The sequence below is a fragment of the Colletotrichum siamense genome (assembly GCF_013390195.1).
Source record: "Colletotrichum siamense strain Cg363 chromosome Unknown KSG_Cg363_contig02, whole genome shotgun sequence".
Lineage (NCBI taxonomy): Eukaryota > Fungi > Ascomycota > Sordariomycetes > Glomerellales > Glomerellaceae > Colletotrichum > Colletotrichum siamense.
The window spans coordinates 6,451,205-6,478,192 of record NW_023501015.1 but is presented as its reverse complement, the minus strand read 5'-3'; the positions used below and the strand labels follow the sequence as shown (position 1 = coordinate 6,478,192).

Below are 26,988 nucleotides of genomic sequence, written 5' to 3'. Positions count from 1 at the left end.
CTCGAAGGTGACCCTTCATTCGTCATACCCGCTCCCTCGATAAGTGCATTGATGGGTGCTTTGCAAACACGTCTCGACATCATCGCTCACCAACTGGCGACATGTTGCGTCGTAGGCCATTCATAGTCCTGGTGGACTGAGCTTTAGCAGAGACGGAAAATGACGATGACCTTAGAAAGAACAGCGGAGGCAGTAAGGTGGAGTATGGTATCTTGAAGGCGAAGGAGTCAGCTCAGTCGTCGGCGTATTGGCAGAGAAAAGAGACTACGACATCACCCGAACGACCAGACGACATCTCTACGTACAGTTACATCCCACCGCCGCCAAGAATCTTCCCCATGGCCACTCTGCTGCCATCCCACCTCCATCTCACCTCCTCCCATCAAGGGTGAAAGGGATACAACTCCCTCTTACAAAGCCAAGACCACAACGCCAAACACAAGCTCCTCCATACAACCTTTCAACCCCGAAATCCCAACTCGCAATGCCGGCATCCATACTCCATACCATACAAAGTAGGTCCATAACCAATGCCAATGCCGCGCCGCACCGTCGTCGCCGGGTCCCTGGCGTCGGAAAACCCGGCCCCCAAAGCACCAGACTAGACAAGATACTATCTATCCGTACCTGGACTACCATACTCCCCCCTACCGTCGTTCTGGGCCATCGGCACGGGTCGGCAACCGCCAACGCCACCAACCAGCACCCCGTTCCCCTCCCCTGCCCTAAGAGGCAAGAGGCCTCCCCTCCCTACAATTCCCAACCCTCATCCCGGCGTCCTTCGAGAGCAAGCACGGAAGCAAGGGCTTTAAACCAGGGGTGGTGGGTGACCATGGTGTGGAGGATCTGGCCAAACACATGGCTAGCCAGGCGTGGAGAGCAGGGACCCCTTCGCAGCCGGAAGGTGGGAATCCTCGGGAAATGCCACGAGATTTCCGTACAATGTTCCTGCGATCTGGTCGGGGTGGTGACCTAGATTTCAGAGAGCAAAAGACCAAGAGCTGATCAAAGCTGAGAAGAAAGCCAAGGCGTTTCATTGACAGGCGCGCTGATAGGCTATTCGGGTTTTGCAAGGCATGAATGAGTGGAGTGGAGAGGATGCGAACATCGGCTGAAAACCATGCGTTGAGCACTTTCCTGAGGCTGACCACGCGACGTTTCGTGCTTCAACCGCTCGCCGGACCCATTGTAAGTACCATGGGCGTAACGGCAAGTGTTTGCAACCAAGACATCACGGAACGAGGGCACGGCAATCGAAGGTGTTTGCAGATTCTCTTTATTGTTGTTTAGATCGAGTTGCGGGAGCGCCCAATCTATCTAGTACACGATGGCGACTATGGCCGACCGTTGAATTCCATCTCTTGCTCGCCAATGATAACAATCATCAATCATACCGAACCTGCTTGGTTCCTATAGAATTCTTTTCATCCGCCACAGATACAAAATAAACACAAAATATGAAAGTAGATGCCATCCCGGTTAGGGTGTAGTAGTGATTTCCCCATGTCAACCCCAACGCCATGTCCCAGATATCAAGCTAGTATGCACAGGAAATGGTGTAACGCACAATGCCCGTAATAAAGGTGCTAAAAAGAAGGTGGTGTAACGAATGAGCAATTAGAGGCAGAGAGACTCTAATCTCGCGAGGACAGGCTCGAGGCTGGCGGCGATGCGTTGCACCTTGGCCATGGCGACACAGGCGTTTTGCTCCTCTTCCGAAGCGTCAACAAGCTCGTAGCGGGCAAGGACCTTCTCGCTCTCGACACCTCCGAAGATCTCGACGTGGGAGAAAGCCTCGGTGTCCAGTTCGATGGGTCCTTCGGTAGCGGGGGCAGGGGCAGAGTGGTAGAGAGCAAACTCGGGGTCGTTCTCGAACTCGTCGTCGAAGACCTCCTCAGCAACGGCAGCCGGGGCGTTGACCTCAGGAGCCAGGGACTTGGGAGCCTCGATGGCGGGGAGCTCGATCTTCTCATCATCGGACTCGAAGTGCTCGCCGACAAAGTTGGAAGACTTGCCGGAGAGGACCTCGGTGTCGATAGAGACAGGGGCCTCGGGAGTCTGGACGGTGAAGACCTGGGGCTGGTAGTTGAAGTCGGCGTTCTCCATCTGGAGCATGGAGAAGTCCATGTTCTGCTCAGGGATCATAGCCATGCCAATCTGCTGCTGCTGGTTGTTGTAGGGGTTGACGTCCTTGGGGATCTGGCGCTGCTCGGGCTGTCTCTCGACCTTGACGGCGGGGGCGGGCTGCTGGGGAACAGCCTGGGGGTTGGTGCTCAGGTGGTCAAGAAAGTTGGAGAATGAGGGAGAAGACAGGAGCATGCGGGTGAGGTCCTGGAGACGCTTGTTCTCGTCGGCCAGGGCACGGTTGTGGGCGCGGAGGTCGCCGTTCTCGGTGACCTTGTTGGCAATCTCGGCCTCGAGCTGGGTGATGTATTCTGCGAATTGTCAGCGGGATCCATGTGGCCTGGTGGTGATGGTGATTGCTTACCCTTTCTGCGGGAACGGAAGGCGCGGGCGGAAACCTTGTTGCGGAGCTGGCGACGCTCCTTGCTGCTGAGCTTCTTGCCCTCCTCGCTGGCGAGCAGCCTCTCGTCCTCGTCCATGTCCTCCTCATCCTTCTTGGGGCGGGGCAGGTTCATAAGAGGAGCCGGGTTGCCGTCGTCGGAAGCGGGCTTAGCACGCATGGAGTTGAGGAGCTGGGTGATCTTCTGCTCGACGATGGGGTCGGTAGGCTGCTGGCTCTTGGTGCGCTGCTTCTGCTGACCCATCTGTTGGCGCTGCTGCTGCTGCTGGATGATCTGCTGCTGTTGCCTCTGCTGGGCCTGGGCCTTAGCCAGAGCGGCCTGAGAGTGCATGCCGGGCCAGAGTCTGCCAACATTGCCCTGCTGGGAGGGGACGACAGGCGACTCCTGTCCGCCGATGGCAGTGGGGTTGACGGTAGAGTTGGGGAAGAAGAACTGGGACTCGGGAGGAGAGTCGAATTCCATGTCCATATCCAAGCCAGTGGAGTTCTGGGAAGGAGAGGTGTTGAAGTCAAACAGGTCGTTCTCGGGGCTCATTCCACCGTGGAGGTAGTCCAGGCTGAATCCACCGTTGTAGCCAGTGATCTGGGGGTTGGCCTCGTTCACGGCCAGGGTGTTTGCGAGGGCACCGGGGACGATGCCGGTCTGCTGCTTGTACAACTCATACTGATGGCTCGGGCCGGTGAGAGGCTGTGATGCTGAAGGCAGAGTTGGTGTCGCGACGGAGCTGACTGATGGGCGAGAGAAGGTGTTCTTTGCGGTGGCAGCGGGAGAGAGGGAGGGAGACTGGTACGAGACGTTGTCGTACTCGCTGAAGTCGAGGAGAGCGTCGATGTTGTCGGTCATCTCGTCGGTTTGGAAGGGTCGAGCCCTTTTGGTGTCGAGATGGGATTGCTGGGTAGAGGTGTGGCGAACGCCGTCGGTGTGATCGTGGACCCGATTCGGTTCCTAGTAGTATACGCAGTCGATGATGAGGCTGGTGACGATGGGATCCAATGCCTCAGGACGATGTTTCGTTTGGTGGTTTGGATAGTCGGAGTTGGTTGAAGTGATGAATGGAGAAGAGGGAAAGAAGAACAGGAAGTGACGGACAAGAAAAGGCAGTGGAGGGTAGATGAGGGAGGGGGGTCTGGGCAGAGGATGTATGGATTTCTTGGTACGGGGGTACAGCGCAGGACGGAACAGCCAGAGGACAGGACAGACAGGACCGGGGGTGGACGGTTGTCAGTCCAGAGGAGGTAACGGGGGCAGGGTGGGCGTCTGTAACAGAAAAAGGGAGTGCAGCGCACAGGGCACGGGGCTTCCGTTTCCTCTGCAGTCACTGAGTGAGTGGCCGTTCCGTCGAGACTGAGAGAGAGTCTTCGGAGGACCAGGGTCAGAAAGCGGGCCAAGCGGGCTTCTGGGCGGGCTGAACAGGGATGCCTGCTCGCTGGAGGAGGGGGGGCGCTGATGGGAAGGAAAGAGGGACGCGTAAGCCGATGGACGAGGAGCCCACATTGGGACTAGCGCGAAGAGGCTAGGAAGCGAGCCCGAGCCAATGGATACCCGGGCACTTGGCTGACGGCTTTTGCCTTTCCTTCAGCGGTGTTGCTGCTGATGCGGTGCTGATTCTGATGCTGATGCTGATATCGATACGCCGTAATTATGGCAGGTGCTGTTGAGCCTGTTGCCAGTTGGTACTTCCTGCCGTTGTTTTCTACGATGACCTACAGCAGGTGCACTGGAAGGCAGGAAGCACCCAACGTGAGGCAGGCGCTGGTCGTGTGTCCTTTCCCATAATCATAATGCAGCAGCATCAGGCAGTTGCTTTTCGAATTGCTCTTGCCGTGCCCGGCGATAGGATAATTACTAGATGACAGGCACGCAGGCACGCAGGCAGGTGCAGGTACTTCCGTCCGTACAGCAGGCAGGAAACATTGCAACCTGGGGGCACTCGTACTGGACGCCGATGCACCTGTCATCAGCCAATGGCAGCCCGTCGCTGGCACAGAAAGAGGGCAGGAAGACACGTCTGCGGCCTGAGGATGACGACGCCAGCTGCCCTTTTGGGGTGCGCTTACGGCTAACCGTCCTAACCAATACTGCTTTTCTGCGTCTTTTTGCTGAGGCCGCGACTGTCCCGCTGCGGTGGAATTCGACGAGGCCTCGTCACTCGCGCCCGACACCCCCAAGAGACCGCTTGTTTTGATATCAAGACAGCGCAAGCCGCCGACTTTTTTTCTATGGCGCCATTGGATGCACCCGTACCGACCAACTGCTGACGACGACTCCCCCACGAAGGTGCCTGCCGATTGACTTTTTTTTTTTTTTTTTTTCAGTTCTGTTGAATTTATCCGTGATTTGTGTGCCATCACCCGCTGCGAAAATGTGTGCGATTCCACTCCGCGAGAGAGGTTTTTTTGGCAGATACTGACGACAGGACTGGCGAAGAAGCCTACGACTGGAACGCCCATCATTACACGGCACAGCACGTGGCTGCGTCGTCGACGTCGTCGGTGTCGGTGTCGTTATCGCTCGCTTCCATCCTCGCGAATTGTCAGCAGAAGCAGTTCGAATTGCCCCGAAAGAGAACTCGAGGAACACCAAACTCGGGCCCGAGGGCGGCGCTGGCCTTCAACTGAATCCCGTCTGTGGCTTCGGGCGCAACACTGAAATCCGAGAGCGACAATACGATGCTGAGCAGCCGCTGTTCAACGACTCACTGCCCGACGGAGGCGGCGTACGGAGGGTTGTGACTGCGCGGCGCCCCTGTTCGCACTCGCCTGGTCTGACAGCAGGTAGCGGTACTTCGTCCGTCACTCTCTCATGGTCTAAATCAAAGTACCGGCTACAAGGCTGCCGCGTTCCGGGCGTGGCTGTTCCAGTTGGCGCTCTGGCGTTGGCGTCGAATTGCTGCAGCTCGAGCTCTCGCTCTTTCCACCACCAGCAAATCGCAGTCGCTGCCGCTCACCCTACAGGAAGGTTGTCTGCTCCGCCTCCATGCCAGACCACATTTTCGGTTCATGATCGTCGCAATCTTCAAATCGTCCAGCTGCTCCAAGTAGGCTTATCTGCCTCTTCCTGCCTTGCATCCATCTACAAACACCAAAAACCCGCCGTTGCAATTCAGCCCCCTCTGACACCTATTCTCAGTATCGCCATACCGCTTTCAGCCATCTGCAACTGCAACGGTTTTCTCCTACAGCCTCATCCTCGACCTCACCTCACCATCGACTCTCGGTCGTTCCCCTTGAAGCACAGATCACGGCATAGATTGTGGCTCTCGTCTCGACTCTCGCCTCCCACGCCCACATCACGAAAGGCTCCTCCGAAGATGCTCTCAACACGGAGGGTCGTGTTTTGCCATGCGCTGACACAATTTCATTCCCGCGGCTCCAAATCTTTCAGCTGCCCCGAACAGGAAGCTGTCCTCCGTCCGTTCTCAACGGCATAAATCAAAAGAGTTTGGACTTTGGTGCCCGCCTCGTCCGTGCACACCGAGCATCATCACTGGCCCTCGCTCTTATTCACGCCGCATCGGAACGGGCACAATTCATTCCATCCAGACTCCAGACTACCTGCACCTCCCGAGCCGGGCTCACTTGATCGCCAGTGGCCAGCCCGTCCAGGGGATGTCCCTTTCGTGATGGAAATGCCGGTCGCTGTGCAGAGCTTCATTCCTGTGGGACGCTGGTCAGATCGTTGAATCTCCGCTCCCTGACCCTACCTCGATAATTCATGCACTGCCTCCACGGCCGCTATCAACTGGACCGATAGTTGCTCCCAGCAAATCACCACCACCGTCTGGTAATCTGACAGTGGAGGGATGTTGATTCGCCCTGTGCCCGTGGGCTGTGCCGTCCGTTGGGAAAACATTGCGCACCCGGTGGCTGTCAACAAGCCTGCCTGTTCACCACCGTTGTTTACTGTCAATCATCTGGCAGGGGCGCCGACTGGCTTGCTCGCGATGCCAGCAGAAACATGCCAAACGGAAACGGGCAAATAGACTTTACGAAAATACCCAATTCTGCCGAACTTCCTGGCCGATGCGGCAGACTCCGACAGAAATCGTTCAGCTGTTGCAAATACTGAACAGCGAAAGAATCAGACAAGGCGGCCAGCAGGAGACCTCGTCTGGCCGATACACAATAGCTTGTTGCAGCCCCCAGACTCGAGGACAAGCTCATGTTCCTCACCATCTCGCCTACCCTGGAGTCTGGACCGTCTCTTCGAGTCTCGATTTCAGGCCGCGGATGCTGAGCCGGCCAATGACTACCCCGGCGCCGTTTCGGCATTCTCCAGCTCGTGCTGCTCCACAAACCCTTCGAGCGTCGAGAGCGTCTCGGCCACCTCGCTTTCACCCCACCTCTCCCGACGTCCTCCCACATTCCCGGCGGCCGAGTTGCTCAATTCTTTGTGCCTCCGAGCACCGCGCTGACTCTCTTTTCCGTTTGCACGCCTTCGCACACGCCGCCAGTGGATGCACAACTCCCCTCAAGAGCCACAAGAGCCACCGCCGGCGCACTACTGGCCACTAAGCGTCGTCCGGGCCCCCGGGGAAGCTTACATAAAGTTCCATCTAAGCCCATTGTTATGCCGCAGCGATCAACATTAGCTAATGCTGGCTGTGGTGCCGCTTGCTGCTGCTCCCCAACGAACCATGACGTTGGTGTTCAAAAATAGCAACAGCGCGACCGACGCCTTGTTTCACCTGCGGCACTTCCCACGAATCCATTCCAACAACACCACTGAGCCAGAACGGCCGTCTTTCCGTCCTTCGCCCAACCCAACTCATCCAGCCCCGACATGGCCTGCCCCGGCGTCCCGGCACTTAGCATCTGCCAGCATTCCACTACCCCGTCCGCCATGGCTTGCGGCCAATAACGACAAGGCTTTGAAGGCTTTGAAGGAAATAGGGGTCGCATCATGAAGCATTACACCAGATTTTCAGCCCCTCGAGAGGCCGAAAGAGGACGTCTTGCCAGACGTAGCCTGCAGTCTGTCTGCAGAGATGCACTCCTGACGGCCTGTCATCCCATAAACCCATGGCATGCTTCTCGCCCCTATCCACTGATGCCCACGGGAATGGCGTCGGTTTGATCGCCCACATCGGCGCATCGCCAGCAGATCAGGGAGGTTTCCTAGATCCGGCCAGTCACACCTTCAGCTGAGGGGTCGTCCTCGGTGCCAGTCTGGAGTATCGATGCCATCTCGTCGTTCTAGAACGACAGCCCATATTCTGCCCCTTCGGCCCTAGGGCAGCAGGCTCCCTCCAACCCCTCATCGAAAGACCCTCGACTCCTGACCCGGACATCCCAAGCTTTAACTGCAATGGTATATTCAAGAAGAGCCTTGCCGTCCCCAAGCCTCTCCCAAACGGTTGTGTTTCTTTTGCTTTCCTCTCTCCACATTGCTCTGTTCATCGCCCAATACGACCTTGCCGGTCAAGCACACCGCGCCGGTGAACGCACCATTATCCCACATTCCAACACAACCCGTCCCCACCAGGCAATAAACCCGTCCAAGCCGTCGAGCCAGCCAGGCTTGATTCGAACAAACTTTTGGGAGGGGGCAGAACATGTTAAAATTCCGTTATCAGGCTCTTTCGTCCCGGGGAGGGGCTGAGCCCGGAACAAACAACCTTCACGACTCAGTCCCTTTCGGAGGTTCAAGACATTTCTTCTCATTTCGGGCTTAGCGTTAATTGCACAGAGCCAAGCCTCGGCCGGGAGACTGGGGGCGCTCTTCCCGTCCGCTGCCAAATAACGCATGAGCCACTGCAAAAATTCAGTGCAATTTGGCAACACTGCCGGAAAGTGAACAGCAATGGAAAACATTCCGTGGCGACGGGGCTCAATGTCACCCTTTTCCGCGGCGTGGTTCCCTGGAATAGAAACATCTCACCACGTTTTTGGTCGCACCACTGCCGTCATTCGGTGTGCCGACCAACGCCCGGTTATGTCAGCAATCATGATTCTGGCAGATTTACGGAGTACCGCAGTAAAGCCACAGACAGTTGGTTTACATAACATCACGTGTCGTGGCAGTGCGGTAGCTCCTCCTTTTCTCTCGTCCACTCATCTGGTGATCTTCGCTGCAAAACACTCACATACATGTCGCCACAAACAACACAGTCCATCCTCGAATGCTCGTTCGTCGGCCAGGCATTTTACCTCGAGTGATTCGCGCAACCATCAATTCCCGTGTCCCGTCTGCCCCCTGACGATCATGCCATCCGAGCAGGTTTTCTGCCAGCCCAGCACGGCACAACTGTGACGCTGTGGCTGCACTGCCACATCATACTGACCAGCCACAGCAACGATACCCCGCATCTGTGGCGTCATGGGTCTCGGTGCGCCACACCTGCGGCCTCCCATCGTCGGCTCGGCAGGCGAAAGTTCAATGTCCCGTTGGGTGTGGGCATGCGGATATCGAAAACTTCGCCGGAGCGCTCCGTCTCTTCGAGCCCGGACGACTCCCCGTCGTCCGAACAGAAGGCCCCCCCTCACCTCTTATCGCACTCGCACTGGACGGAAAAGGGTAAGGTTTTATCGGCAGTGCGGAGATGCACATCACTTTCTGTGTAAGATGGGAGGTGAGGTGCATGTGGATGGTCTGTGTGTGATTGTCTTCTCGATCCTCGGTTCGCACTGCTGTTTTGAAGCTGCGATAGACTTTCCGATGGATCGCCACTGCGTCAGCGGAGATGGAAAGGGAAGACGGGTCCAGACCGTTTCGTTCGCTCCGTCTGATGCTGGTGCTGGGCTGCTGTGATGTGCCGAAGAAAGGTTGATCTGTGCAGGTAAAGTGATGTGCACCCGCGCGCGGGCAGGCGTGCGGGGGGGGAGGACAGTCAGGTTCTGTTTTGGAAATTTAGAGGACGGGCGGGAAATGAGTAAGGTGTATTCTGCGGATGTTTGTAGAGCTCCGAGTGGTTGTGAGTGGTTTGCTGGTGGATGGTGTGAGGCGTGGAGAGCTGCGGCGGAAGGTTTTGAGAGTCGTGAAGTGACGGCTCTGCATTTCGAGAGTATATAATGTTGAGTCATTGGCTGATTCATTCCCATCTCTCTGGTTGTTTCCGTTGATGCGTGTGAGATGGCGGAGGTTCATTTGTCGATGGTATTGGTTGTGGAGGGGGTCGTAATGTGGATGGGTAAGATGAAGTCGCGGTTTTTGAGACCGTTGACAGGTGTAGAATTTAATGAAACTGCCTTGGGCTGATTCTTTAAAGACTTTCGTACCGATTTGCGATGATTTGAGCAATTTTGCATGAGTTTGTGTGCGTGAGAATTTTTGATTACTTTTGATGTGCATGTTTGTATCACGGATTGCTCGCGACAATTTTGGCTCGACTTCTTCACACCATAGCATTTTGTATTAACGAGTGCATTACTCTAGATCATGAAAGCGTGTAAGGCAATGAAATTTGTCGGAAAAGCGAATTTATTGAGTGAATATGCCCGTACAGTAGCTATGGATGCCATGAGACCCTCTAGACCTTCGCGCCCTGAATGTACCGCCCGGATGCTAGAATCCTGAGATCTCGTAATTGAAGCTTGCTATGTAGTAGGAGATGAAACTACCTGTTAATAAAAAGAAATAGAGATGGTTTTTCTGTACTAGTTTGGATCGGGAAATGGGGATAGGTGCCGGTAGACACAAACTTGAGGCTATCCGGTCTCGCATTTAGAAAGCAAAAGTAGACGAGCAAGTTTCTAAGAGGCTTTAAAAATCTAGAAGCCTGCCTAGACTCATAGACCGCGCAATTCCATGGCGGTTGTGGGAAAGAACCTTGCCTTACGACACAAGGGGTATGTGCCCCCAAACGCGGTTGACGAGAGCCCTGCTAAAGCCAGGCAATTGCAGTTTAGGAAGGATAAGGTATTAGGCAGTAGTAATGCTGATCCAATTCCAAGGCTATGTATTATGATGGCTTACTTATTAGCTCTATCCCCTCACCGTGCCATAGTCGCTCTACTCTCAGCCGTCTAATTCAGGGGCCTGGCAGCCTCGCCGTTGGCTATGCTTTTCCCTCCATCCATCCTGACAACATCAAAATTCCTCCAGTCGCTTGTCCCTTCTCGGCAAGCTTTCATATACGGCGGAATGCCGCCGACGTAGTTGAGCTGTTCTCTCGGCTTACCCGGTATGTTGGCGCCGAGGTACCACGAAGAGTCATTTTTCCGGAACAGCGTTGCCTCGTTCATGGATAGAATCAACTTTTTCCACTGCTCTTCTGCATCGCGCCGAGGCTCGATGGACTTGACGTTCTCATTACGCAGCTTGGCTATGAAGTCCGTGATGAACTCGACTTGCTGCTCAATAAAGGGTGGGGCGTTCGTGAGAGCCGTGGGTGCTGTTCAAGAAATCGTTAGCTTGGCTATCTTGACGTCTGCTAGGTTGGAAGTTACCTTGAGGACCGTATATCATAAACATATTCGGACATCCCCTGACCATGAGCCCGAGATACGTCCAAACACCACTCCGCCACCGCTCCTTCATGTCAACACCATCTTTCCCTCTCAATCCCATGCTTGTCAGGCTACCCGTGCAGTTGTCGTAGCCGGTCGCGAGCAAAATAATACCATGCTCCCTCTCCGTCCCATCCTCCGTCACGATACCCCTTTTCGAGAACTTCCGGATGGGGTTCTTCTTCACTCCGACAACATCGACATTGTCCTGGTCAAGACACTCGTAGTAGTCCTGCTCCAGGCTGCTCCTCTTCGTCGCAAAGGGGAACGGCGGCTCCTCCGGCACCACGATTGCCCTCTTCGCCAGATCCCGCACCCTCGGGCCCGTCTTTTTCTTCCAAAACTCGTACATGGACCGATTCGCCTTCTCGTCGATCAAGGAGTCCACGTAGTTCCCCGCCTGGAAGTTGAAGCCCCCTCGGTGCCACAGCTCCTCCCAGAACGCCTCCCTCTCCTGCTCCGAAGCCTGCGCCGCCACCTTCGTCGTCCCGTCGCACGGCAGCCCCGGCATGCTCTCCCTCGCAGCCCTGAACAGGATCCCATACACCGACTTGAGCTGCCGCTGCTCCATCTCCGTCATCTCCCGCTGCACCATCGGGAGTGCAATGTTCGGGTTGCGGATGTACACCGTCAGCTCGACGCCGTCCGCCTTCGCAATCTCCTGCACGCACTGCACCCCCGTCGCCCCGGCCCCGATCACCGCAACCTTCTTCCCCCGAAAGTCGATGCCTCCCTCCGGCCACGACGCCGAGTGCACCACAACGCCCTCAAACTCATCCATGCCCTCAAAGCTTGGTTCGTACCGCTTATTCGAGCTCCCCGTCGCCGGAATCAGAAACCTCGCCGTGATCCTCCGCCCCTTATCCGTCATCACGCTCCACAGCCCCGTCTCCTCATCAAAATCAGCCCCGACAACAACAATCCCGTAGCTCACATCCCGCGAGATGTCCAACACAGCGTCCACGTGCCGGAAGTACCGCTTGATCTCCTCGTGCCCGGGGAACCGCTGCGACCACGCCCAGTCCTTCCACACCTCCTTCACCGAGAGCTGGTAGTACGGCGCCTCGGAGTCGACGCGCGCGCCGGGGTACCGGTTCCAGTGCCACACGCCCCCGAGCGCGGCGCCGGCCTCGACGATGTGCGCGCGCAGCCCGAGCCGGCGGAGCTGGTGCAGCGCGTAGACGCCCCCGAACCCGCCGCCGATGATGAGCGCCTCGTAGTCCATTTCCGCGTCCGGTGTGCTGTTGACGCCACCGTTTCCGTCGCCGCCGAGGCGGCGGCGGCGGGTCTTGTACGGCTGGGCGATGGAGCCCATTTTGCCGGCGTCTAGTCAGGTGGGAAGTTAATCGACGGTCGGATCGAGTCAAGTGGAAGAGAGTTTGGAGAGATAGGAGTCAGGTTGGTTTTGAAAGGGGAAGGAACGCGACTCAACGTGAGAGATGAGTCGAATTGTGAGGGCTGGGTGATTGGGTGGCGAGTTCAGACGGTGGGTTTTGGGTTTGTGCTGGAGGGCATGTCTGAAGCTGTGGTCTCTTTTCAGTCCCATGTTTTTCTCCTCACCCGCCCACCGGCAGATAGACCTGGAAACATGGAAACACGGAAACATGCTAACATGCCAAGTAGGGAAGTCGGGGCACCTCGTATGAGGCCTACGTGCCTCCGCGGAACCCTTGCTCGCGAGTGTCGTTGGTTCCCTCACGACTCTGCCGAGAGTCTTGGGTGCTCAGGGGAGAGATCCTACCGATTCATCAATGATCGACAGAGGAGCTTGGAGTTTTGTTTGAAACGGATCGTGGCAGTCGGGGAACCTTGCCGGCGTTGCATCGCGGGGGGCTGGATGGGTCCATGTTGGTTCTCGCGGGGAAGATGATGGCGACTTCCGCTCTCCGAGGATATGCAGGTCATGCGCGACATCCCATGGTGATTAGTCGAGGCCACCGATAGAGCAGGGTTGGAGCGGTCTGGAGGTTGGAGAGTTTGGGTAAGGCTTTCCCCTGGCCGATTATCTGTGCGATTCAAAGCAGTTTGTAAGCGGTATTCTATCACGGCGATGCGCTTTCATGGTCAAGAACTTAGTGAAACATTGGAGTAGTTCCGAGCATGGGATGAGGCTCTTGTTCCTCTGCTGCTAGGGGCTCGTATCTGGAAACGCTGGATCAAGAGATCACGCTGTGCCATTGACTGATCTCAACAAATGCGGGAACACCAAGCCCACCATGCCAAGTGGCGTGAGACTTCGGGGCGTTCGACTCTGTTGAAAAAGGACCAAACACTGCCTCCACCAGCCCGGTCAGCGTCTTAGGAGGATAGATTGTCGGAAGCAGACACCTTTACTGCCGAAGGCATGAGGAATGATTCTTCCTTAATGCTAAAGAATGTATGAGGTCTTTTTCAGTGAAGGTTTGATACCCGGTAAACGCCGTGCAGAGTTGCGATTATGTCATGTCTGACTCCCAGCTTGGCTGCCTGGAACTCTGTGATGACCTCCACGTTGATACCCCAGCACCCGGAGAAACACTCAGCAAACCTGTGCCTCAAGTGACAATTAGAGATTGAAAAAGGCTGGAGGCAGTAAATCAAAATTGGGAGATGCGCATCTCTCATCATGCCGGCCAATGAGGTCGCTTGGTGGTTGACGGCCTCCTGCAGCACCAACAGGCAACACACCGCTACAGTGACGAAGTGGAAGAACAAAGCCAGGACGAAGGTGGTTTCAAGACGTGGAAAAATTGATCTTCCCACAGGCTTCTTCTTGCTGAGGAGAACAAAATACACTTCTTAAAGACCTCCTGCATTGTGCACATGCTTCAGTTGTGTCGATAGGTCTCAGGGGAAAGACTCACAGAAGTGGCTTTGGAACCTGCAGCAATTTGTGAATACGAGCATCATCCAAAGAACGTTCCCAATTACCAATCCGGAAGGAGGGCTGAAAAGTCTGCTCGGTCGACAACAACCGGCCTCTTCCATTGACCGCTGCCTTGCTACCTTACCACCTCACCACCTACACATCCTCTGTCTCTTGTCACCTTCTCATCTTCCCCTCTCATCCACCGACCGCAAACTGAAGATTCTTCATCTTTTGGTTATCTCTACGTCCTGTATCACCACAGCCTCCCACTTTTGAGGTTCAACCTGGAAGTAGTGCTTATCTTACCCATCTGGCAAACACCCAGCAATCTCCGAGGATATTGTGCCTGCCCTCAACAGAATTGGTATCGACATCAACCATGGCGACCGAAGAGGGCCCGACTCTTGCGGCTCTGAAGTCATGGAAATCATCATTGAGTCCTCTCAGAGTCGATATCGTCGGTGACTTCGCCGGGAAGGAGCTCTTCGCCATCCATGGCGAGTCGCTCGTTGCCCACTGCGTTGTGCAGGCCAAAGCCGACTTCAAAGGTTTGTCCTTTTTCATCTCTTTCCCAAAATCATCGGATTTTCTTCAATGAATTTTCATCGCTAATGGTTACATAGATGGCTTTCAACTACTCCACGCGGTTCATGCCGTCGAGACATTCCTCAGCAAGCTGCAGGAGCGCGGTTGCAACTTCCATGTCCTCTGGTTCGACAGCCAAGAGCAGCTTTGCGTGCCGCACGATGTTCTCGAGAAAAACCGACACAAGTACCTGTTGACGCGTGCCGTTCTCATGGAGCATCTGCGCACTCCGAAGCCCCGCGAGCAAAAGACCAGAAATCCTTGGACGGAAGATTCGTCAGACGATTCGTGGGATGCTTCGACGGATCCTCCAACGGACCCCATCAGGAATGGAACACCCATGAGCTTTGTTTTCTCTACCATCCAAAGCAAGGAATTCGAAGAGTACATGGAGAAGAACTGTCTTCACTTCGTGATGTGTTCTCAGGGAAGCGACTTCGACTCGACGCCTGAGGTGAACGACGGCGTCGGTAGCGGCAATCACCTCAAGGCCATGCGTTTGTTCGCCGACCAGGGACACAACCTCGCATTCATGGATGATATTGAGTTCCGGAGTTCCAAGGTCAGTGCTCATTATCCGGAATTGCCCAAAAAGCATGGCTGACAGTGAAGCAGGTCTACACTCATGTCGTCACGTCGGCGCGTTCCGAAGATCCCATCGAAGTGACTGAACCCGCGCCCCGCAGCATCACGACTGATGGGTGGGTCGAGTTTGCATCGAAAATCGACGACTGGTCGGAACTCGAACCTGTTCATCTCAATGATACCACGGAAGTCAGGGTGCGAGATGTGATCGCTTTTGTTGCGTGTGCCACTTTGTACTCGGCGAAGCCCGACGCTGCTACTGAGCAGTGTGTTACTGCTTTTCTTATCCACATTGAACTTCTTGAACACACTGAGCTGGCTCAACGATCCTGTGGTCCGCTCGAGGAGAGCATCCTGGATGATGTCGCTTCGTTTCTCGAAGGGTTCTCGAACATCGCCATCCCAATGATTCGGAAGTGGATGGTTAGCCGCAAGTCCATGGGTACGCATGTCAACTGGAGAGTCTTCGACCTGGTGGACGGACGGGTCTTTCTGCACATTTTGCAAAAGCTTCAATCTATGAAACTGGCTGTGAAGTTTCATCATTTTGAATATTATGACAGAAGAATCCGCCACCTTGTCGATGTGGATATGGGGCGCCTCCTGTCTCAACAAGACCCCCCGAACGAGCAGCCTGCGTCGAAAGCCGCCCCCAACTTCGAACTCCTCAACATTGAGCTGAAAAAGACACGCGCCGCCAACCAAGTACTGCCTTTCAGCCATCCCGTGTTGGACTCGTACTTGGAGGAGATCTGGCTTGACACCGACGAAGAGTGGCAGCAGTCATCTACCGGCTCCAAGATCTTCCAGGAACTCACACACTGGCATAATGCGAAGAGGCCGATCGACGCTAAAGCCCCAAGCAAGCCGATGGAATGGCGGGCCCAAAGAAGAATGCAGAGATTCATGGCGGATACCATGAAGTATTCGGCTAGCTTGACTAATGCTTCTGGCAAGAACATCGAGCCAGAGCCTATTGTTGCTCATGGCACCCGCAACAACGGCCAAGCAGACAACGGAAAAGACGATGCGGAGGCGAACTCCTGGAAGAAGCAGCTTTCAAAGAAAGACGCCGCTAAAGCAGTCAAGCGCGGCGCAGGAAGTGGAACGAACAATGCTCGAAAAGCAGTCGAGGAACTCAAGAATGCCAGACTGGATTCGAGAGGTGCTGCAGTTGTCACCTTCTTTGCACAGCAATGCCAGAATTTCAACAAGATCCAGTCGCCCGCGAAGAGATATCTGAAGGCAAACAGATACATGCTGGGTCTTTCGGATCAAGACAGACAGACATTTGGGGGAGAGTTATTGCTGTACATTTGCGAGACGTTGTTGGAGCTCCTCGGCGAGCCGCCGTTCATCGCCAAAGGTGAGATGAGAGCGTTCCAGGGAGGGGAGATTGAACTACGAGGCAATATGCTGACAAAAGACTGCACAGATATGAGCATCATCGCCCTCCTTCGTTCCCATTTGTCGCTCATGAATACCGTGCCTCTTACCAAACCAACAAGGAGGCACCTCGAATCCCTTGCACGCGCCATGCGGCTCCCGCCGCCTCCCAGCTCCGATTCCACAGCCATCGACCGCCCGATCCCCTTCGCAAGCAAGACGGCTATCGCGAAAGAGGTTCTGAAGAGAGGGTTCTTTGAGGAGAGGACAGCTCGCAAGTTCCAGTTGGAGCATTGCGGCCCGTATCTGGAACGAAGCTTCGACTCTGCCCCCGATGGCCGTGTGCCCTTTGCACCAGATGCCTGGCAGAGAAAGGTGCTCGACGCAATCGACGAAGATAAGAGCCTCTTCGTGGTGGCCCCAACTTCTGCTGGAAAGACATTTATCTCATTCTACGCCATGAAGAAGGTCCTCCAAGCCAACGACGACGACGTTCTTGTATATGTCGCTCCTACAAAGGCGCTTGTAAACCAGATCGCGGCCGAGATCCAGGGTAGGTTCTCAAAGACGTACCACACCGCCGGCCGATCTATCTGGGCAATCCATACCCGCGATTACCGCATCAATAACGCGACTGGCTGCCAAGTACTTGTCACTGTTCCTCATATTCTGCAGATCATGCTCTTGGCCCCTTCCAATTCCAAGAAGCCAAATTCTTGGTCTCACAGAGTGAAGCGCATCATCTTCGACGAAGTTCACTGCATCGGTCAGGCCGAAGACGGCATCATCTGGGAGCAACTTCTGCTTTTGGCCCCCTGCCCCATTATTGCATTATCTGCGACGGTCGGAAACCCTCTCGAGTTCAAGGAGTGGGTGGCTGGGACCCAGAAGGCAAAAGGCTTTGACCTTGAGATGGTTGTCCACTCTGCGAGATACTCGGATCTGCGAAAGTTCATGTACCAGCCCCCAGACATGGAGCAGTGGAAGTTTGATGGTCTTGAACCCGTTGAACGTCTTCCCACACCTGGTCTGGATGTCGACGGCATTCGCTCCGACCGATTTGTGTTCGTGCATCCAGTTGGCAGTATCGTCGACAAGTAAGTTTGATTCGAGCCTTTCCTCATGGAAGCTCAACAACACTAACACCTTTCCAGGAGCAAAGACACGTTGAATGATATTAGTCTGGAGCCGCGTGACTGCCTTCAACTCTGGAACGCGATGATCGAGTGTGCCAACGATTCATATCCTGTTGACCGCAGACTTGACCCCGCCACCGCCTTACCTGAAGTCATCAGGAAATCTGATGTGGTGGAATGGGAGGTTTCTCTCAAAGAGCAACTGCACACGTGGATGGCTGATCCATCTTCGCCTTACTCCGACTTGCGCAAGAAATTTGATACCTCTTCGAAGCCTAGCACAGATGTCAAGAAGACCATCGAAACGACGTTTCCTCTTCTGATCGATTTGCGATCCCGAGGAGCCTTGCCGGCCATCCTCTTCAACTACGACCGCGTGGGATGCGAAATGATTCTCTCCGAGGTTCTTCAGAGACTGGAGAAAGCAGAGGAGAAGTACCGCACAGAGAGCGCCGAATGGCACAAGAAGCTGAAGTCTTATCAAAAATGGCAAGATGGCCTCGCAGCGAAAAAGCCAAAGTCCACCAAAGCCTCTGGCAGCCGTCGAGATGACAAAGATGACGGCACGGCTTTCGGCAAGTTGGATCATGTCCGAGAGGATTCGAGCCAGGAGGCTAGCCAGTGGGCAAGCTTCGATCCCTCGGCTCCTATCGAGCAGTTCAGCTTCGCAGACTCGACAAAGCTTTCGAGAGAAGAGCTCGAGGAGATGATTGAAAATTTGGCATATGCCAACATCAAGAAGCCTATTTTGACCGCGCTGCGTCGAGGGCTGGGTGTCCACCATGCGGGCATGAACAGGCAGTACCGTCAGGTGTAAGTTGTCTCTCACGAGGAGGTGTACGGAGAGTATCTCTTGGGACAGTCAGTTAACAGTGAACGAAAGGGTGGAAATGCTCTTCCGCAAGGGTTTCTTGACCGCCGTCATTGCAACAGGTACTCTGGCGCTCGGTTTGAACATGCCATGTAAGACGGTCGTCTTCGCAGGCGACTCCCCCTTTCTGACAGCCCTCAATTATCGTCAAGCGTCGGGTCGCGCTGGTCGCCGAGGCTTCGATCTCCTCGGCAATGTCGTCTTCCACGGAATCCGCCATCAACGAGCGATGGAGATTATGTCGTCTCGCTTGCCCGACTTGAGAGGCCAGTTCCCGATGTCTGTCACTCTGATTCTGCGCCTCTTTGGCCTCTTGCATGGTACGAACGACTCCGACTTTGCGACAAAGGCAGTCCAATCTCTTTTGACGCAGACTCGCCTCTTCCTCGGGGGTCCGTCCTCTCAACTGTCGATCAAGCGCCATCTGCGTTTCTCGATTGAATATCTCAGAAGACAACACCTTCTATCTGCCAACGGAGCCCCTCTCAACTTTTCTGGTCTCGTGGGGCATCTGTACTTCACTGAGAACGCTGCCTTTGCTTTCCACTCTCTGTTGAAAGGAGGATACCTGCATGAGCTGTGCGAAGACGTGAACGACATCAGCAAGCGCAAGGATATGCTTCTGGAGCTACTGAAGGTTCTGTGCCATCTGTTTTGTCGCATCCCTTGCTTCCGCTTTATGAACAAGGAATGGCTCGAGAAGGTCGTTCATCGATCCCCATCTGTTGTCATCCTCCCCAAGCTCCCGGAAACAGCTGAGCGACTCCTCACTGATCATAATCGAGAGACCCTGAACATCTTTCTGATCTACGTCCGGAGCTACATCAGGAAGCATCTCAGAAATGCCCCAGACGATGTTCTGCCTTTCACGAAGCGACGGGTCCAACCTCGTTGTGACTCCGCCTGGCACGATATGTCAGCAATCAATATTCCGATTCTCCCGGCAACTACCATCCGATCCCCATTCGCGGCACTGTCCGGCTTTGCAGACGATTTTGAAACCATTCACGAGTTGTGCGAGACGGTTCGAAGCGGAGTTTTCCTTGAGGAGGAGTCCATTCCGTACATCCCGATTACACCTGCCGAAATCAACAACGTGCCGTTTAACGCATACATCTTGGATTTCTTCAAGCACGGCGACATGGAAGCCCTGGTACGTGACAACGGAATCAAGAGAGGCGACGTGTGGTTCCACCTCAAGGACTTTTCCCTCATTCTGGCGACAATCGTTACTAGTCTGGCGAACTTCCTCGACAAGAGTGGTGCCGAGTTTGATGATGCATCGATGATTGACGTCATGGATGTTGCGGATATTATTGATGGAGAAGCCGACAACGCGGAAGATGGATGCTTCTACGACACACGAACTTCAGAGACCTCTGCGTCAGTCGGTAAGGCCCAGAAACTCAGGCCCAAGCCAAAGCCGAAGAGCGAGGAAGAAGTTCCAGAGTCTTGGATGGACAGCGGTGGTTCGGAAAACGATGCTGACGACTCCTCTGACATGAATGCCAGCACGGACGAGTCTTCTGGGGACCCTCCCAGCCGGGATGAAGATGATGGAACAGGTTTGGTGAAAGTGTACCGGGCATTCAGACTCTTGCAGGAGGAGTTTGATGAGAAATTCCGCAAGGTCTGGGCTTGAGTAGGGGTCAAGTACGAGTTTTCGTGTGGAAATGATGGAAATGACGGATTACTGAAACTGCAATCAACGAAGTGTGAGTAGCTTAGAACAAAGAAAGAATACAGTTTGAGAATACAACTTCGTGGCTTTGTCTCTCAGTTCGAAGCTACCTTCTATCAGAACCATTGAGTCATTTGGGGACACGTTTCCCTGGGTCACTGATGGCCAGCCGTGAAATCGACGGAGAATAGGTGTCCAGCAGAAGAAATACCTAAGACCAGTCTCGACCATCTCGAAGAGTGAAGACGGCTGTGGTGGATCATACACCCTTGTGGCTTTCACTTTGCTGGTTTAACACAATATAGTTCTCTGACACCTTGAGAACCTGAAGCGTCCAGCCTCCAAGACAAATGTCTTTGGGTGACTTTCCATCTAGTCATTACGAAAGGTTTACCAAGCTTGTCACATCTAGGATACAATCATACAACGAGGCTAATCCGTAGTTGTTGTAAACCCAGCCTCGTCCGTCAGTTGCTTCCGCTTCTGTGCCATCCGCTCCAACCCTTCCTCCCAATATTTATCTCTATCATGCCCGTTTCCACTTCCATTGGGACCCTGTTGAGTTAAAATCACGTACCCACTCGCCGCGCACCCGTCGACCCAGAACATTGTGTCTCGCCGTATGAATGGCGGCCATTGCTGACCCCATGAAGTGTATGAAGCCATTCGTGAACGGCCACTGCCAGCTCACCCAACGTGACGAACGGTCTCTGCTTGGCGTCGACACATAGCTTTGGCGGATTTTGATAATATCGCCAGGGGTCGTCTTGACATTCTTCGTCGATGCAATATTCGCTGACCTCGTTTCCGTCGTCGTCTAGCTCGAACTCGTGCTGTTCGGAGATTCTGTGGCACACAGACTCAAATTCTTTCAGGTGATCGACCTCGACAGTGAGGCGAGAAACGAGGGGGTAGCATGCGGGCATTGAGGCGATTGGGTGAAAGGTTTGCGAGGCTCCATCGGCGCCAGGAAAGACAAATGGTTGCCTCTTCGCATAGGTCTCCTTAGGAGATGCCGTAGGATCCAACACTCGTATGTTGCTCAGTGGCCCGGGGAAGGGCCAGACGAGAAGCTCATTTCCGGGGCCCCCGTGGGGCTTCCGCAAATCAAATTCCTCAGACCGGGGGAGAGTTGTATTTTCATTGATGTGAAGAGGGTCATAGATGATGTCCTTGCCAGGCGGCGCTGTGATGGGTATCTTCGTCGAGTCCATGTATGAAAAGTCCACGAGGGGGTCTAACGCTATTTATGTGACAACGACGATAATGAGGATGGAATGGGCGTTTAAATACGAATCAATTCACTCAGGGGACCATCGCTCCCTACGCTGACCGGGTCCGGCCATTCCACTTGCCTATTTGAGACCCATGCCAATGCCCAATTTTGGTCCTCCGGCATCATGCACCCTATCAACCGCATCCACTCTATGTTAGAGAACTGGATACAGCGAAGTTCTCATGCCTAACAACTTGCATTAAACACCCCCATAGCCTCTTCGAATAACCGAAAAGACATGCTAGGTGACCATTGATAGGCATAGCCGTTCAGCACTGTAGGATAAAGCTCTGTAAGGTCTAGGCTTAAGTAGGAGGCATATACGAAATCATATATCGCGGAAATGATAGAGATGAGGGATTATTAATATTACAATCGACGAGATTTAGTTCAGACTAGACATAGAATATGATTTGGCATGTTTTTATTAGTCGCGAGCGGCGCCACCCCAAGAGCCCGTTCGGCGCCTGCAAAATCTTACTCATGGCTTTGAAGATATTCCTGAGACCTGATGCGACTCTTGTGGAAGCTAAGATAGGATGCGACACGAGGCTTCACATGAAGTCTGCACTCATCAAAAGTGCACTCCAGTGTCCTGGTTGCTGCGCCAGAGTTTTGTCATCTTCACAGGAGAGGCAAGTCATGTATGTTCTGCTTCTTGAAGAGACTTACCCAGCTCGAAACGGTTGTATTGTGATAATGAATAGATCTGTTGTTGAAACAGAACAAAATGAAAGCCCACCGCGGCAACCGTTGAGTTGCAACAGCTTCAATCAAACAGAAAGGTATGAAGGCCTTCGTGTGCTAGCCAACCGCGTGGGAAAACATCTCCCCAAAGAGTTCAAGATTGGCAACGAGTGTCTGGAGTCATCTTCCCTCCCAAACTTCTCCATCCATCCCATCAATATCCCATGCACCCGAAATCCACCAGCAACAATGCGTCCCACAATTGTCGACCTGTTCTATCCATGAATTAGAACCTGAAGATCTCAACGAGAATCACCAGCTTTCCTTATTCACGGCCCACAGTTCCAGGTTGCCCAGGTAGGAAGGCCGGGGCTCCTGCCTACCCTGCAAAGAGGCCCTCGGCCAGAGGGAACCCTGGAACACCCGCCAAAAGGCAGCCGGTGTCCAACGACGGGCGTGCTCTGCAGCTTCCACACATTCTTCGAAGCCTCCGGTCCGAGGGATGTCAACACTCAGGCAAAGCCCCAGCTTGCCTCAATATCCCTCCCCCGACCGGTGAGTTGGCTGAAGGGAGTGCGCGGAAGCGGTAGAGCACAACCGTATTGGACGCCGGATGCCTTTTGGCAGGGTTTCCGGGGTTCCCTCTGGTTGAGGGCAGTACTAGTCCGTTAATATGAACCTGCGTTTGCCCGTGGAAGAGGATTCAACGACGCCGAGGCGTCGTCAAATGCCCTTCCAGAAACATAGGCGCAGTATAGCTCTCAGTGGGGGAAGGGTTTGGTACGTTACCGTGTGATGAAGCTGCTTCAGACAGGCTCAGAGGCGGTAGGCTCGATGATGCCCATGTTTTCCATCACCCTTTTTGCGACAGCTTCGCCCGCGTCCTCGAACACAGCCCCAACAATGGCTTCAATGGTTGCGGATTTATTGTCTCTGGAGACAAGTCCGCCATGGAAAGGACTGACATTGATCCATTGCGTTAGACCAATGTTGTCGCAAAGAGCTTCGAGTCGGCGATCGCTGGCGAGCTCAGCGACGCGCCTTGTCGCTTGTCCTGCTGACTATCAGCTTGCTGAGGCACATTGGCATTGCAGATTTGCCTTGCGCTACCTATAGTACGTCCGTTGCGGCGTTCGTCGCGGATGATGATAAAGCCGATCATTTTATCACCGAGCAAAGCCAACATTTTGTTGTTCTCAGGTACTGGGCGGCCTCCAATATGAGTCACGAGGGACCCTTTCCCTTGGAGAGCCTCCCACAAGCGGTCACGGTCTTGAAACTCATAGTCAATGATGGCCATCACCTCGTTCTCCTTCTGCGCACGGTTGTATAGATCGTCGTTCATCGTTCAGTGATGTCGCAAGGGGGAAATAGTATGAAGGTTAGCAGGGCCGAAATGAAATCTGCAGGATGAATTGGGTTGGAAGATATTGCTGTCAACCTTGAGGGAAGGCATGGCTTATTTATCATTTGGCTTATGAGCTTGCCGCTGGCCGGCGAACCAGTTGCCCAGCCACCGTAATGCTCATGCCAAATGTCTCAGACTCGCATGGCTCCCAGCCTTCTTGGCAAGCAGCGAGACAGTCTACGCCGAATCACGCTTCTTGAACTTGAAACAACGCAGGCTGGGAAAGTATTTCCTGCCTTGCTTGTGCCCTGAATCGATTGATTCAGCAGATGTTCCGGGTTGAAGTGCATTCCACTTGGTGTATGCCGTCACGCAGGTATGCTTCTTCGCAGGCCGCAAACATGGACTGATGCAATGAGTAGCCGAGGGGAGAACCTTTGCGTTTCAGACTTCAAGTGCTTATTGCAGCGGCTGGTATTGGTCCTTGAGTGGGTAGTCGCCGTACTCTGCCATAAGGAGTGACCCTCATTCAATCCAACCACCATCGGCCAGAGGCGCAATAACTTCACAGATGGGGAGCAATGGTGACAGGATGAAGCAGTTGTATTCATGATATCTCTAATTGTTTGCATGGGCAGGCGATGCTCACAGCCGGAAAATCAGAAAGATGGCAACGAGACACGCACAGCTTCCTAGTCTCGATATCGCGACGTCTATGCTGTCTTCTTCTAGAGGCCACGTCAGCGCACCGAGGTTTCTTTCGATACGTAAATCTGAACAGAATGTTAGCGAATGTTCCAAGCCAAGTCTGACTCCATCAAAACAGATACAAGGCAACCCTGTAGGTCATACATCCAAGGAAGGTTGAACGCTCATCGCACGTCTCAAAGGCTCGAGTGACGTCTTGCGTGGAAACTGCGAATAAGGTGGAACATTTAATCATGCAAAGGGAGGTGTGCTGCGAGATGGAATGAAATTTCTTGGTGACTTACCGAACTGGCTTCACGCTCTGAGGGCAGCGTGTGCTCTCAGAACGGTGATGGAGGAGAAAGAAAAAAGAGGGAGGGGCTCAGAAAATTTCGCGTTGAAGAAATTCTTCCCCGGGTGGGTCCTTTTCGCGCTGGCCTGTGCGCTTCGCGATCTCATGTGCATAGTGGAGACATATAACCGGCTCGGATTGGCCACACATGTTCGGGCTGGAGGGACGTAACTCCGGAGCACGTTCTTATTGAATGGCTCTCCCGTCCCATCATTCTCGATGTTCAACATCTGTTCACTGCCAGCTGACTCAGTCAGCATGAGCCGGAGGTATGGCTTGATATTGGCTGATGCATGGATTTTCGATTGATTGGCATGATTTCTCTGCATCGTCACCACTCCTTTGCGGAGCAGAGAATGTCTCCACCATGGCAAACAAACGCGTCATCTTCAGCGCCGACATGAACATCACGACGCGTCTCAGTGGAAGCTGGCAACACTCAAGTAAAGTAGAATTCCAATCTAGTTGACATCTTTTCCAGGGTCATTCATGTCCTTCCTTCTCTGTCCCAGAGCAACATACAGAAACCAAGCCAATCCGTGTCCGCCCTTATCATACATACAAGCAAGCAAGCCATCCCAAAATCTCAAATTCAATGCATGGGGAAGTCGTAGGCGCCGGCGACGTTGCGGTGGGAGCCGTCCTTGTACGACTGGCCAAAAATAGGCTGCGGCTCGGGGATGGGAACGACCATGAGATCCAGGGTGATAGCCGCCTCTCTTCTCTTCCAAAGTCGGTCGATCTCCTTGTCTTCTTGCGTGAGCAGGAACGGGCACTTGTGGCGCGCGTCGTTGAACCTGCGGCGCTCGTAATCGGTGCGCATCTTGTGGATGTCGTCCGACATGCGGGTCTTCATGACCACGGTGGTGGTCTGCTCGAAGTGGTCGTAGTCGAGCAGCTGACCTCGGGGGATTTCGCCGGTTGCTCCCTCGGCGGCGGGAAGGGGGTCGACGAACAAGTCAGTGATGGCGGCAGGAGGGTTGAGTGAGTTGTTGTCGACGGTGTTGTGGCCGGCGGTGTGAGATGTGGCAACGTTGTGGTCGATAGAACCGAAGTCAGTGTTGTCATGCTGGAGCGCGGTGCCAGAGTCGACGACATTCGGAGAAAGCTTGAGCTCGAAGTCGCTCTCGGAAGGCAAGAAGGCGCTGGGCGAGACATATGGAGAGGGTGAATTCTTGGCGAGGGCCTCCATGTCGTCCTCGAAATTCATGCCGTCGTAATCCAGGCCATCGTAGGTCTGCGGCTCGAAACGGCTCATTGAGTGGTCATGGTAGTCGATGTTGTCAAGACGGTGCTGCTCAAGTTCCTGCAGCTGCCGGTGCTGGGACGCAAGCTTCTCTCGCTGTGCGTCGCGACGCTCCGCACCTTGCTGGAACGACTCATGATCTTTCTGTCGCTGTTGCTCTTCCTGGTCGGCGTGTTGCTTGTCCTTCTCCGCCTTCTTCTCAGCGTCCTTGCGGGCCTTGGTAGCAGCGGCGGACTTTCTCCGCCTCGCACGGCAATCGTAGCAGTGGGCGAAGTACTCGACGTTGCCCATGGAGCGTCTGCTGGAGAAAGACGAGGAGGGGAAGTCCTTCTTGCACTTGGTGCACTTTCGCTGGCCCTCGGGGCTGGCCGATCCGGAAGCGGCAATAGCGGTGGCGGTGGAAGCGGGAGAGGGAGCTGGACTCGGAGACGAAGCGACAGTCTGAGAACGACCGAACGGGCTGGAAGACGGAGCAGATGGAGTGGATGCCTGGCCAGACGGGAGGGCCGAGTTCAGAAGAACATCCTGAGGCGCGACGGTCTGGGGGACGCTCCGAGGAATCTGGCCTTGCGGATTACCGGGCAGAGAGATCTTCGAAGGCTCAGGCGTGCCAAAGAGCGAGTTGTCGGCGTCCATCGTGATGTGTGCGATATTCACTGACGTGGTGTTGTGTATGGGAGAGAGTGGTGGATGGGAGAGCCCTTGAAATATTTTGACCTCGTGAGGTGAATATGGAAGAGTGAAAACTCTTGACTAGAAGCAAACTCCAAGAAGGAAGGTAGGAGTAACTCGAGGTAAGTGCGAGTGAGAACTTCAACAGTCGATTTTCTTTCCTTTTGTCGTCTGATCTCGCGCACTTGCGGTTTCTAGGGCTTCCGCGGTTCTTCGAGGTACAATATCGTTGTGGTTTTCTTTGACCAGAGAGGCTTTGGGTTCAGTTCCCTCGTCAAAAACCGCCAACAGAGAAGAGAAAGACGACAGCTTTGACGCGTCGTCTAGACCTTTCAATCGCGATACTTACATGAAAGACGCGTGTGGGCAATTTGAAGCAATTTCTATGCCCATACGGAAGGCCCAATAGAGGGCTCTTTCCAATTTGGGTGAAAGTCCAAGTGAGAAGGTGAATTGCATTTGGCCAGTGAATGGGCCTCAGAGCCAATAGAAGGCTTCGCCTAATTCTCCATCAGTCATTGAAAACGCAAAGCGCGCCTCAAAACAATCTTCTCAGCAGCATCACCCTCATCCGCCACTCCAACATCGGCAGCAACATCTATTGCCCCCCTGAACCAGCCTTTGAAGACTGCTTTGCGGGTCAAATTTTTGCAACA

At 54.2% G+C, this 26,988-nt stretch overlaps 6 protein-coding genes across 6 annotated transcripts; 1 reads left to right on the top strand and 5 right to left on the bottom strand.

The window, feature by feature from the left end:
* Positions 1-1,617: 1,617 nt before the first annotated feature.
* MBZ1 (BZIP-type transcription factor MBZ1) lies at positions 1,618-3,368 on the bottom strand (the record flags this gene model as incomplete). Its single annotated transcript, XM_036635539.1, has 2 exons — positions 1,618-2,435; positions 2,489-3,368. The coding sequence occupies 2 exons, from the start codon at positions 3,366-3,368 to the stop codon at positions 1,618-1,620; spliced, it is 1,698 nt and encodes a 565-aa protein (XP_036500612.1).
* Positions 3,369-10,489: 7,121 nt separating this feature from the next.
* On the bottom strand, positions 10,490-12,287 carry CGCS363_v003689 (Baeyer-Villiger monooxygenase; the record flags this gene model as incomplete). The annotated part of the gene is made up of 2 exons (XM_036635538.1): positions 10,490-10,857; positions 10,913-12,287. The coding sequence occupies 2 exons, from the start codon at positions 12,285-12,287 to the stop codon at positions 10,490-10,492; spliced, it is 1,743 nt and encodes a 580-aa protein (XP_036499571.1).
* Positions 12,288-14,199: 1,912 nt separating this feature from the next.
* CGCS363_v003688 (putative helicase) lies at positions 14,200-20,025 on the top strand (the record flags this gene model as incomplete). Its single annotated transcript, XM_036635537.1, has 6 exons — positions 14,200-14,368; positions 14,444-14,967; positions 15,021-16,356; positions 16,426-17,473; positions 17,531-18,325; positions 18,396-20,025. 6 exons carry the CDS (start codon positions 14,200-14,202, stop codon positions 20,023-20,025), a joined length of 5,502 nt encoding a protein of 1,833 aa, XP_036499572.1.
* A 608-nt stretch (positions 20,026-20,633) lies between these two features.
* On the bottom strand, positions 20,634-21,278 carry CGCS363_v003687 (uncharacterized protein; the record flags this gene model as incomplete). The annotated part of the gene is made up of 1 exon (XM_036635536.1): positions 20,634-21,278. The coding sequence occupies one exon, from the start codon at positions 21,276-21,278 to the stop codon at positions 20,634-20,636; it is 645 nt and encodes a 214-aa protein (XP_036499580.1).
* A 1,555-nt stretch (positions 21,279-22,833) lies between these two features.
* On the bottom strand, positions 22,834-23,372 carry CGCS363_v003686 (uncharacterized protein; the record flags this gene model as incomplete). Its single annotated transcript, XM_036635535.1, has 2 exons — positions 22,834-23,081; positions 23,138-23,372. The coding sequence occupies 2 exons, from the start codon at positions 23,370-23,372 to the stop codon at positions 22,834-22,836; spliced, it is 483 nt and encodes a 160-aa protein (XP_036499581.1).
* Positions 23,373-25,006: 1,634 nt separating this feature from the next.
* On the bottom strand, positions 25,007-26,296 carry CGCS363_v003685 (uncharacterized protein; the record flags this gene model as incomplete). Its single annotated transcript, XM_036635534.1, has 1 exon — positions 25,007-26,296. One exon carries the CDS (start codon positions 26,294-26,296, stop codon positions 25,007-25,009), a length of 1,290 nt encoding a protein of 429 aa, XP_036499578.1.
* Between the last annotated feature and the right edge of the window lie 692 nt (positions 26,297-26,988).